The sequence below is a fragment of the Balaenoptera borealis genome (genome assembly GCF_965194805.1).
Source record: "Balaenoptera borealis genome assembly, chromosome: 2".
NCBI classification, from domain to species: Eukaryota; Metazoa; Chordata; class Mammalia; order Artiodactyla; family Balaenopteridae; genus Balaenoptera; species Balaenoptera borealis.
Window position 1 is genome coordinate 32595002 of NC_138867.1, and position 12985 is coordinate 32607986.

The window sequence follows — 12985 nt, forward strand, 5'->3', positions numbered from 1 at the left end:
ATTTATAATTAAACATTGAATACTAGAGAAAAAACATTTCTATTTATCCATCTTTAACTGTGTTATGACATTTACTGACACTTCTCCTTGTTTTTCCCTCTTGCCTTATAGTTTAAGAAGCTATTACAATCCTGAATGAATCATCGCCTTAACCTGGTACTCTCAATTTCTCTTTTCCTAGTACTTTTTTTCTTCTACCTTTAAACATAAGAGTTTATATTTATCCCCAACTCGAAATGATCTTTGACTTCATTTCATTTATCTCATTTCTATCTTCATTTTTCTCATTTCCTTTTACTGTCAGAATTCTTAAGTTGCCTATACTTACAGCTTCTTGAGCCTGTCTTCGTCCCCAACCTGCCTTCTTCTACCCTTGATATTACACTGAAAGTCCTCAAGTCCTTAAAAAAAACTCAGTCTTCATTCTTGACTTTCTGATGGCTTGTGAAACTGTTAGCCACTCACTTTTTCTTGAAAATCCCTTTACCAGAGTCTGCTCATCCATTTCCCTCACTGGAGGCGGGGGCTCCCCTTGCTCTCTAATGGGTGGCATTTCACAGGTTGGTCCTCAGCTTTTCTCCTTTTTCCATCTTTCTTGCAGAAAACTGATGCACTCTCTAAGTCTTAACTATATAATTAGGTAAAAGGCTCTTACATCTGTTTTTTAAGCCTAAAGCTCTCAGCAAGCTCTACTTCCTTATCAAAAACTAGATCCTAAATATGACATGGCCCTGCATCACCTTAAATGCTACATGTGGTCCAAAGGTGCTCTAGAGTTTGACGTTAAGACCTGGTGATATCCTTGCTCTTAGTCTGACAATGCTAACCAGCCATTCACGTTCTCCTTCCTTTCCAACCACTTAGTCAGTGAGTATCATCAGCTGCCTATTCAGAATGTCTCTTGTTTCTTCTCCTTTCCCACAACACTGCCCAGGCCCTCATCACAGCACAGGTCAGATTAATTTAACAGTTCACTAACTGACCTAGGCCTCCATCCTAGTCTTCCTCCTAACCTCCACTGCTCAGAATTTACCAATGATTCCCAAGTACAAAATGGAGTTTAGACTTCTCAGATACAGCTAGAACCCACTAAAGCCTCTTTAACCTCATTTCTCAATTCTCCCGCCACCCATAAGAGGGAAGAGGAAAGATACTGGTAACCAAGAACCTATAGGAATCAAACAGATTCTCAGCTAATTGCTCTATATATAGTACTTAATCTTCACAACAACTCTATGAAGTAAAAATGATTATCCCCATGTGATGATGACAATACAAACAGAATCTAGAAAGAACTTAGAGAACAAAATTACAAAGTTTAAACCAGCTTCTTAATAGCTTTTGTTTAAATAACAGCAATGCCATTTAAAAATAGCATTTCTTAACTGATTATATTAAGTTAATAATGGTAATAAAACATACTGTAAACATTCAGTAGAATCATCATTATTGACCATAAATATCTGAGGGCAAAAAAAATATTTAAAGCCACTGTTAGTGGTCCAACTGTGATATTTAGTATGTCCTGCTATTTATATGACACAAAGTATTTGTTAGGACTAAGGAATAGCATTTTGAATTGCCAGCTCCAAATGAAATGGAATGAACAGTGGCACTGAACTTGTCTAAGGCTCAATATCCTCAACTGTAAAATGGGGATAATAATGGTAGCTACGCCACAGGTCAGGCTTACACCAGGGTCAATGCATGTAAAACAACAACGTCTGGCACATGGCAGAGGCTCAGTAAATTACAGCTATTATTTTGTTTTCAAATTGAAACTCTCATAATTGACAGAGTTGGAATTTCTCAATTTTTATAAAAATCAAATATTATAGTGTTATCGTATAATATACCAGTATAATGGTATAATATTTCAGTTGCTATGTATTTAACATTAATAAGTTACACAGAGATATGACACATGATTGCAGTGTATCTTATGAAGCTGACAAGATGACGTAGCTCTTCATGTGAATGGCACAATTTTTAACATCCCTTCCCTGAAACTTATAAGTACTGCAAAATCGCTTCACGAATCCTTCACAACTATATTCTTAGTAAGTACTCTTCAGTAAGAGTATTGGAAAATAAGAGTAAATGAAAAAAGTTAAGAACGATACCAGGAGAAGTCAAATTCTGGTCACTGGAAAGGCTGACAGCTGAATCGGCAGAAGGAAACACACAGGTTTTCTGACTAGGATGAGTTTCCGTTACTGAAATCTGTTCGTTGTCCCTTTGATCTTCTTTATTCATATGAGTCAGGAAATGCACTAATCCATAGTACATATTACAATTAAAAGAAAACAGTAGAAAAAAATCACGTGGGAAAGACATAGCACTTAGCTAACACTTCCACATGGCAACAGACACATTAGAAGTTTACAACATGTTATTCTGATAGCTTTCTATTTACCCCATAATAAAATAATTTAATACAATATTTAAAATTTAAACTCCCTCATGGTAAAAAAAAAAAAAAAAAAACTATTAAAGTTACTGTCAACTTCAGAAAACACATCAGATTGAGCTACAGTGGATAGGCCCATGCCCTGTTATAAAACAAAGAAGAAATGCTAAATTAAAAAAAAAAAAAAAAAAGAGATTCATACACAACCAAGACCTGTAAATAAAGAAATCTTCTGGTGCCATAAAACCAAAAGGAATTCAAAGCTGGGCAATAAATGGACAATGATGCCGGCATAGTCCACAGAGGAACAGAAGACATGGTTTCTACAGACTGCAGTGAGGGGAACTGAGCTACCTTCCTACGGCTCAGAGTGCTGAAGGACAGTTCTGTCCATAAAATGCTGATAAAAGGGCTTCTCTGGTGGCGCAGTGGTTAAGAATCTGCCTGCCAACGCAGGGGACGTGGGTTCGAGCCCAGGTCTGGGAAGATCCCACATGCCGTGGGGCAACTAAGCCCGTGCACCACAACTACTGAGCCTGTGCTCTAGAGTCTGTGAGCCACAACAACTGAAGCCCGTGCGCCTAGAGCCCATGCTCCGCAACAAGAGAAGCCACCGCAATGAGAAGCCCGCGCACCACAACGAAGAGTAGCCCCCGCTCTCCGCAACTAGAGAAAAATCCACACGCAGCAACGAAGACCCAATGCAGCCAAAAACAAATAAAATTTTTTTTTTAAATGTGGATAAGAAAAACTCTGCCCTAAAAGAGCAGCAAAGAAGTTTTCTATCTCCGTGGATAGTGGACGGGAGAAAAATAAAAGTCAACTCTGAGAAATAGAAACCCCTGTCTTGCTACAGGCAAATGTGGGATCTGAATTTATACTATCTATGTAGTACAGCAACTCCAAGCCAAAAAAATATATATAAAAACTTGTCCCCATTTTTTTCTACTTCAGTAACAGCAAGAAGTAAATATAAAACCACTCCAAAGAAAAACATATACAACCTAGCAGAACCCTGCCCCTGCAAAATAAGCTCATGATAAAAAATTAAAACTCACACAAAGAAACAAGCAATCCTGAGGACAGTATATAGGTTTGACAACTGAGAATATGCACACAAAAAATAAAATAATCTGAAAGGGTATAAAATATTACTAAAATAATTAAATTGATGAAAGAAGGTATAGAAACCACACTAAAAGAACATCCAAAGAACAGACAGATTTGAAAAAGAAACAAAACTTCTAGACATTAAGAATGTAGTCACCAAAATTAAAATCCTACAGCAAAGAAGACAGAGCAGAAGAGAGAATTCGTAAACTGAGAGAGAGAGATCTGAGGAAACATCCTGAGCACATCATTGAGAGATAAAAAGGTGGAAATTAAGAAGTGATTAAAAGACAAGAAATAGACTGAGAAGTTCCAACATACCTGTAACAAGTGTTTTAGAAAACAGAACAGAAAGAATGGGGAGGAAGCAATACTCCAAAAGAAACCAGATGAAAAATTCCCAATGTTAAATCTGCAAATTAAAGAATCATTCCTCCCAGGCTGGTCCCCTGTCCTCCAAAGCCCCCTCCAGGCAGCGTGGGTCCGGGGGGCAAAGGAGAGAGACCGAGGAGATCAGGAGAAGCAGGTGGGAGAGGCCCTCCGAGACCAGAGGAGCAGGAGGAGCAGGAGAGGAGGAGGGCATTTCCCCACCCACTTGAGGCCAGGAAACCTGCTGGGCTCCCAGGTGAGGTCCCCCACCCTCTGAGAGCAGGGGTGGGGGCACATCTGGCCCCCTTCTGTTCCTGGACCCTAAGCCCCACCCCCCACAGCCCCCAGGGCCTTTTCCAACCCTGTGGGTCCTGAGCATAAGCCCTGCCCAACACCCAAACCTCACCCTTGCTTAGGACCTGCCCTCCACAGCCAAGGCCTTTTCCCTGTTTTTTTTTTCCTTTTCTTTTCTTTTTCCCTCTTTTCCCTCCTTCTCTTTTTTACTATTGTGGTACTGTTGTACCTTCTGGTTGTTGATTCATCTATATTTTTGTTTTTATATTCTTTCTAACATATCTGTTACTTTCCTAGTCTAATTTTATTTTTTACTTTGTTATTGTTCTCTCTTTTTTTTTTTTTTGCCACCCCATGCGGCTTGTGGGATCTTGGTTCACGAGCGGGAGGTCAGGCTGAAGCTCCTGCGGTGGGAGCTCCATGTCAGAACCACTGGACTAACAGAGAACCTCAGACTCCAGGGAATATTCATTGGAGTGAGGTCTCATGGAGGTCCTCATCTCAGCACCAACACCCAGCTCTACCCAACAGCCTATAAACTCCAGTGTTGGAAGCCTCAGGCCAAACAACCAGTAAGACAGGAACACAATCCCACTTATAAAAAAAAAAATGAGATGGCAAAAAAATATGTCACAGATCAAGGAGCAAGGTAAAAACCTACAAGACCAAATAAATGAAGAGGAAAAAGACAATCTACGTGTAAAAGAATTCAGAGTAATGATAGTAAAGATGATCCAGAATCTGGAAATAGAATGGAGGCACAGATTGAGAAAATACAAGAAATGTTTAACAGAGATCTAGAAGATCTAAAGAACAAACAAACAGAGATGAACAACATAATAACTGAAATGAAAAACACATTAGAAGGAATCAATAAAAGAATAACTGAGGCAGAAGAACGAATAAATGAGCTAGAAGACAAAATGGCAGAAATAACTGCCAAGGAGCAGAATAAAGAAAAAAAAAAGAAAAGCATTGAAGACACCCTCAGAGACCTCTGGGACAACACTAAACGCACCAACATTCTAATTACAGGGGTCCCAGAAGAAGAAGAGAAAAAGAAAGGGTCTGAGAAAACATCTGAAGAGATTATAGTAAAAAACTTCCCTAACATGGGAAAGGAAATAGTCACCCAAGTCCAGGAAGCCCAGAGAGTCCCATACAGGATTAACCCTAGGAAAAACACAACAAGACACACATTACTCAAACTAACAAAAATTAAATTCAAAGAAAATATACTAAAAGCAGCAAGGGAAAAACAAAAAATAACATATAAAGGAATACCCATAAAGTTATCAGCTGATTTTTCAGCAGAAACTCTGCAGGCCAGAAGGGAGTGGCAGGATATACTTAACGTGATGAAAGACAAAAACCTGCAACCAAGATTACTCTACACATTAAGGATCTCATTCAGATTCGAGGGAGAAATCAAAAGCTTTTCAGACAAGCAAAAGCTAAGAGAATTCAGCACCACAAAACCAGCTTTACAACAAATGCTAAAGAAACTTCTCTAGGCGGGAAACACAAGAGAAGAAAAAGACCCACAAAAACAAACCCAAAACAATTAAGAAAATGGTAACAGGAAGATACATATGGATAATAACCTTGAATGTAAATGGATTAAATGCACCAACCAAAAGACAGGAATGGGCTGAATGGATACAAAAACAAAACCCATATATATGCTGTCTACAAGAGACCCACTTCAGACCTAGGGACACCTATGGACTGAGGTGAAGGGATGGAAAAAGATATTCCATACAAATGGAAATCAAAAGAAAGCTAGAGTAGCAATACTCGTATCCAAGAAAATAGCCTTTAAAATAAAGACTATTACAAGAGACAAAGAAGGACACTACATAATGATCAAAGGATCAATCCAAGAAGATATAACAATTACAAATGTTTACGCACCCAAAATAGGAGCACCTCACTACATAAGGCAAATGCTAACAACCATGAAAGGAAAAATTGACAGTAACACAGTAATAGAAGGGGACTTTAACACACCACTTACACCAATGGACAGATCATTCAAAAAAAATAAATAAGGAAACACAAGCTTTAAGTGACACTAAAGACCAGATAGATTTAATTGATATTTATAGAACATTCCACCCAAAAGTGGCAGAATACACTTTCTTCTCAAGTGCACATGGAACATTCTCCAAGACAGATCACACCTTGGGCCACAAATCAAGCCTTGGTAAATTTAAGAAAATTGAAATCATATCAAGCATCTTTTCTGACCACAACGCTATGATATTGGAAATCAACTACAGGAAAAAAAACTGTAAAAAACACAAATATACGGAGGCTAAAGAGCATGCTACTAAACAACCAAGAGATCACTGAAGAAATCAACGAAGAAATAAAAAAATACAAAGAAACAAATGACAATGAAAACACGACGACCCAAAAACCAATGGGAGGCAGCAAAAGCAGTTCTAAGAGGGAAGTTTATGGCAATTCAATCTCACCTCAAGAAACAAGAAAAATCTCAAATGAACAATCTAACCCTACACTTAAAACAACTAGAGAAAGAAGAACAAAGAAACCCAAAGTCAGTAGAAGGAAAGAAATCATAAAAATCAGAGCAGAGATAAATGAAATAGAAACAAAGAAAACAATAGCAAAGATCAATAAAACTAAAAGCTGCTTCTTTGAGAAGATAAACAAAATTGATAAACCCTTAGCCAGACTCATCAAGAAAAAAAGGGAGAGGATGCAAATCAATAAAATTAGAAATGAAAAAGGAGAAATCACAACAGACACCTCAGAAATACGAAGGAATATAAGAGACTACCACAAACAACTGTATGTCAATGAAATGGACAACCACAAAGAAATGGACAAATTCTTGGAAAGCTACAATTTTCCAAGGCTGAACCAGGAAGAATTAGAAAATATAAAAAGACCTATCATAAGTAATGAAATTGAAACCGTAATTAAAAATCTTCCAACAAACAAAAGTCCAGGACCAGACGGCTTCACAGGCGAATTCTATCAAACATTTACAGAAGAGTTAACACCCATCCTTCTCAAACTCTTGCAAAAAATTGCAGAGGAAGGAACACTCCCAAACTCATTCTACGAACCCACCATCACCCTGATACCAAAATCAGAAAAAGATATCACAAAATAAGAAAATTATAGACCAATATCACTGATGAACATAGACACAAAAATCCTGAACAAAACACTAGCAAACAGAATCCAACAGCACATTAAAAGGATCATACACCATGATCAAGTGGGATCTATCCCAGGGATGCAAGGATTCTGCAATATATGCAAATCAATCAATGTGATAACACCACATTAACAAATTAAGGAATAAAAACCATAAGATCATCTCAATAGATGCAGAAAAAGCTTTTGACAAAATTCAACACCCATTTATGATAAAAACTCTCCAGAAAGTGGGCACTGGGGGAACCTACCTCAACATAATAAAGGCCATTTATGACAAACCCACAGCAAACATCATACTCAATGGTGAAAAACTGAAAGCATTTCCACTAAGATCAGGAACAAGACAAGGATTTCCGCTCTCACCACTTCTATTCAACATAGTTTTGGAAGTCCTAGCTACGGCAATCAGAGAAGAAAAAGAAATAAAGGGAATACAAATTGGAAAAGAAGAAGTAAAACTGTCATTGTTTGCGGATGACATGATACTACACATAGAAAATCCTAGAGATGCCACCAGAAAACTACTAGAACTAATCAATGAATTTGGTAAGGTTGCAGGATACAACATTAATGCACAGAAATCTCTTGCACTCCTATACACCAACAACAAAAAATCAGAAAGAGAAATTAAGGAAACAATCCCATTTACCATCGCAACAAAAAGAATGAAATATCTAGGAATAAACCTGCCTAAGGAGGCGAAAGACTTGTACTCAGAAAACTATAAAACACTGATGAAAGAAATCAAAGACGAAATAAATAGATGGAGGGATATACCATGTTCTTGGATTGGAAGAATCAATATTGTGAAAATGACTATACTACCTAAAGCGATCTACAGAGTCAATGCAATCCCTATAGAACTACCAATGGCATTCTTCACAGAATTAGAACAAAAAATTTTACAATTCGTATGGAAACACAAAAGACCCCAAATAGCCAAAGCAATCTTGAGAAAGAAAAATGGAGTTAGAGGAATCAGGCTCCTGACTTCAAACTATACCACAAAGCTACAGTAATCAAGACAGTATGGTACTGGCACAAAAACAGAAATATAGATCAATGCTACAGGATAGAATGCCCAGAGATAAACCCATGCACATATAGTCACCTAATTTACGACAAGGGAGGCAAGAACATACAATGGAGAAAGGACAGCCTCTTCAATAAGTGGTGCTGGGAAAACTGGACAGCTACATGTCAAAGATGGAAATTAGAACACTCCTTAACACCATAAACAAAAATAAACTCCAAATGGATTAAAGACCTAAATGTAAGACCAGACACTAAAACTCTTAGAGGAAAACATAGGAAGAACACTCTTTGACATAAACCACAGCATGATCTTTTTTGACCCACCTCCTAGAGTAACAGAAATAAAAACAAACAAAAAAACCCCAAATGGGACCTAATTAAGCTTAAAAGCTTTTGCACAGCAAAGGAAACCATAAACAAGACAAAAAAACAACCCTCAGAATGGGAGACAATATTTGCAAATGAAACAACAGACAAAGGATTAATCTCCAAAATATACAAACAGCTCATGGAGATCAATACCAAAAAAACAAACAACCCAATCCAAAAATGGGCAGAAGACCTAAACAGACATTTCACCAAGAAAGACATAGAGATGGCCAAGAGGCACATGGAAAGATTCTCAACATCACTAATTATTAGAGAAATGCAAATCAAAACTACAATGAGGTATCACCTCATGCCTGTCAGAATGGCTATTATCAAAAAGTCTAGAAACAATAAATGCTGGAAAGGGTGTGGTGAAAAGGGAACCCTCCTGCACTGTTAGTGGGAATGTAAATTGATACAACCACTATGGAAAACAGTATGCAGGTTCCTTAAAAAACTAAAAATAGAACTACCATATGACCCAGCAATCTCACTACTGGGCATATACCTTGAAAATACCATAATTAAAAAAGAGACATGTACCACAATGTTCACTGCAGCACTATTCACAATAGCTAGGGCATGGAACCAACCTAAATGTCCATCCACAGATGAATGGATAAAGAAGATGTGGCACATATATAAAATGGAACATTACTCAGCCATAAAAAGAAACAAAATTGAGTTATTTGTAGTAAGGGGGATGGATGGACCTAGAGTCTGTCATACAGAGTGAAGTACGTCAGAAAGAGAAAAACAAATACCGTATTCTAACGCATATATATGGAATCTAAAAATTAAAAAAATGGTACTGATGAACCTAGTTTCAGGGCGGGAATAAAGATGTAGACATAGAGAATGGACTTGAGGACACTGGGTGGAGGGGGGAGTTGGGCAAAGTGAGAGTAGCATCGACATATATACACTACCAAATGTAAAACAGTTAGCTAGTGGGAAGCAGCAGCATAGCACAGGGAGATCAGCTCGGTGCTTTGCAATGACCTAGAGGGGTGGGATAGGGAGGATGGGAGGGAGGCTCAAGACGGAGGGGATATGGGGACATATGTATGCATATGGCTAATTCGCTTTGGTGTACAACAGAAACTAACAGAGTATTGTGAAGCAATTATACTCCAATAAAGATCTATTAAAAAAATAAAAGAATCATTCCTACTCCCATATAGTATAAATAAAAAGAAATATACACCTAGACAAAATGTATCAAAAATGCAAAACAAACCAAACATAAAGAGGAAAACTTTAAAAGGAATCAGAGATAAAAAAACAGCAATTAGACAGACAGCACATAGGTATTATAAACTCAGCAATTAGAGATGTCAGTGGAAAATGGAATAATATCTTTAAAATGCTGAGGGAAAATAAGCATCAACCTAGAATTCTGTACTTGGCTATAAGCCATCACTCACAAATTGTAGTAAAATTAAAACTATTTTCAAAGACTGGGAGAATTTGCTACTAACAGACTCCAGTTGAAAGAACTAATAAAGGAAGGAAGAAGAGAACAATCCTCGAAGAAGTGGATGCAAGAAGCAATAATGGCACAGAATAGAAAATGCCAGAGTGCATCTCAGGCAATAAGGACAAGTATTATTTGATGAAACTTGTGTTTTGGTTTCATATATTTATTGTTTACAAATGTACACTACTCAATTTACAACTTTTTTTTAAAAAAGAAGCAACTGAGGGGAAACTGGCAAACATGCTTATAAATTCAAATTAGTATTTACTTAAAAAAATACAAGACGGTGCAGTGGTTAAGAATCCGCCTGTCAATACAGGGGACACGGGTTCGAGCCCTGGTCCAGGAAGATCCCACATGCCACAGAGCAACTAAGCCCGTGCACCACAACTACTGAGCCTGCGCTCTAGGGCCCACAAGCCACAACTACTGAGCCCGCGAGCCACAACTACTAAAGCCTGAGCGCCTAGAGCCCGTGCTCTGCAACAAGAGAAGCCACCACAATGAGAAGCCTGCACACGGCAACAAAGAGTAGCCCCCGCTCGCCACAACTAGAGAAAGCCCGTGCGCAGCAACAAAGACCCAACCTAGCCAAAAATAAATAAATTAAAAACAAAAAAAAGTTTAACAACAACAACAAAAACAATACAAGACAAAGGAGACTAAGTGGGTGGGTTAAAAACAAGGTAGAACAAAAATACTAGAAAACATTATCAGAGAAAATGTGAAAAGGCATATGAGTATTAAAAGTCTAAAGTCCTTATATTGTTTGGGAGGTAAATATATTCATCTCAACACTCCTCAGAATGTTGAAAATTGAAGAATAATCACTAAGAGATTAAAAATAGAATGTAAAATTTCTAAACAAATAGAGAGGGAAAGAGAGAATACAGAAAACTCAATACAAGAGAAGGAAAGAAAGGACAGAAGGTAAAGAAAAAATAAGGAGTAAATAGGAAGCACAAAATAAGATAATAGAAATAAGCACAAATATATCAGTAATCACAGTAAATGGAAACTGATTATACTTGATGATTAAAACACAAATTATGTAATTATTTAAAAGAATGAAATCTAGCTATATGCTGGACACAGCTACAACATAATCACTCAGCTTGAAAGTAAAGGGATGTCTAATGTACAGGAAATACAGGGAACAGAGGAACATGTTAAATGACACCACAGAGATTCAATTAACAAATTATAGACTCCAAAAAATACTTAAGGACAAACAACAAGGTTTCTTCAACAAATAAACTAGAAGGGAAAAAGAGAGATAAAGGGGTAACACAGAAGTTAAAGGAAACTTTTAAGCTGTCAACCAACTGCCATGTATAGACCTTATCTGGACTCCAACTAGACCAAATAAACTATTTTTTAAAATGAGGCAACTGGCAATAGTTGAACACTAATTAGATACATGACAGTATCAAGACTTTTTAAAAAAGAAATGACAATATTATTATTTTTTAAAAGGAGACCTTATCTTTTAGAGATACATATAAAATATTTATGGATAAAATAATGTGCTGTCTGGAATTTGCTTTAAAATTCAGGAAAAGGTAGGAAGAGTGGGTGGGATACATAAAACAGGACTGGCCATGAGTTCGTAATTGTTAAAGGTGATTGTTGGGTACATGAAGGTCAATTATACTATTCTGTCTGCTATTGAAATATGCTTGAAATTTTCCATTAAAATTTTTTAAAAATAAAAAGTACTAAAAAAGATATACCAGGCAAAAGAAAGCAGGAATGGACATATTAATATTAGACAAAACTGACTTTTGAGTCTAAAAAGCATTACTGGGAATAAAGAGAGTCATTAATGATAAAAGGGATAAAATTCAACAAAAATAATCATCATGAACTATATTCATTTTATAGCACAGCCTCAACTACATAAAGAAACATTTAACAGAATTATGAAGAGAAATGAGTAATTCCACAATCATTGTGGGTAATTTTTAATGCACCCTTCTGAACAGTATAATTTAGAAGTCTGACTATTATATACGTGTGTGTGACTACATATATGAATTTATTTATTTATTTATTTGTTTGTTTGGCTGTGCCGGGTCTTAGTTGCAGCATGTAGGATCTTTGTTGCCACATGCGGGATCTTTGTTGAGGCATGCAGGATCTTTAGTTGCGACATGTAGGATCTTTAGTTGCAGTATGTGCGCTCTTAGTTGCAGCATGCGGGATCTAGTTCCCTGACCAGGGATTGAACCCGGGCCCCCTGCATTGGGAGTGCAGAGTCTTAACAACTGGACCATCAGGGAAGTCCCCATATATGAAATTTTATGTAGGATTTTATGTAGGAGATGTGTGTGTGAATATATATAAACCAACATAAAACGCTTATTCTTTTCAAATAAACAGAATATTTACAAAAACTGACTATATATACTGAGGGAAATTTTAACAAATATCTAAGAACGACATTATTATACACTCATCTAATCACAATACAATGAAAATGGAAATAAATTACAAAAATATAGCCCAAGCCCCATAATATTTGGAAGCTGAAAACTCCTTTTATGAGCTAAAGAAGAAATCTTGATATAAACTGCTAACTATTTCAATCTGAACACCACCAAAAGACATAACATATCAATACTCTTATCTGGGTCCTTTCAGAAACATGTTCAGCCTCAAATGCATTTATTAGAAAAAATAAAAAAAGAAAGAATGAAGTTAGGAAAAATCCAACAAGGTAA

At 36.9% G+C, this 12985-nt stretch overlaps 1 protein-coding gene across 9 annotated transcripts in view; it reads right to left on the minus strand.

Moving 5' to 3' along the window:
* CPLANE1 (ciliogenesis and planar polarity effector complex subunit 1) overlaps window positions 1-12985 on the minus strand; it is a 131707-nt gene that overhangs the window by 33592 nt on the left and 85130 nt on the right. For all 9 annotated transcript variants that reach the window (XM_082382116.1, XM_082382123.1, XM_082382124.1 and 6 more), the window contains one exon: window positions 2124-2273. In XM_082382116.1, coding sequence (XP_082238242.1) covers window positions 2124-2273 — 150 coding nt within the window. The remainder of the gene's footprint in view (window positions 1-2123; window positions 2274-12985) is intronic.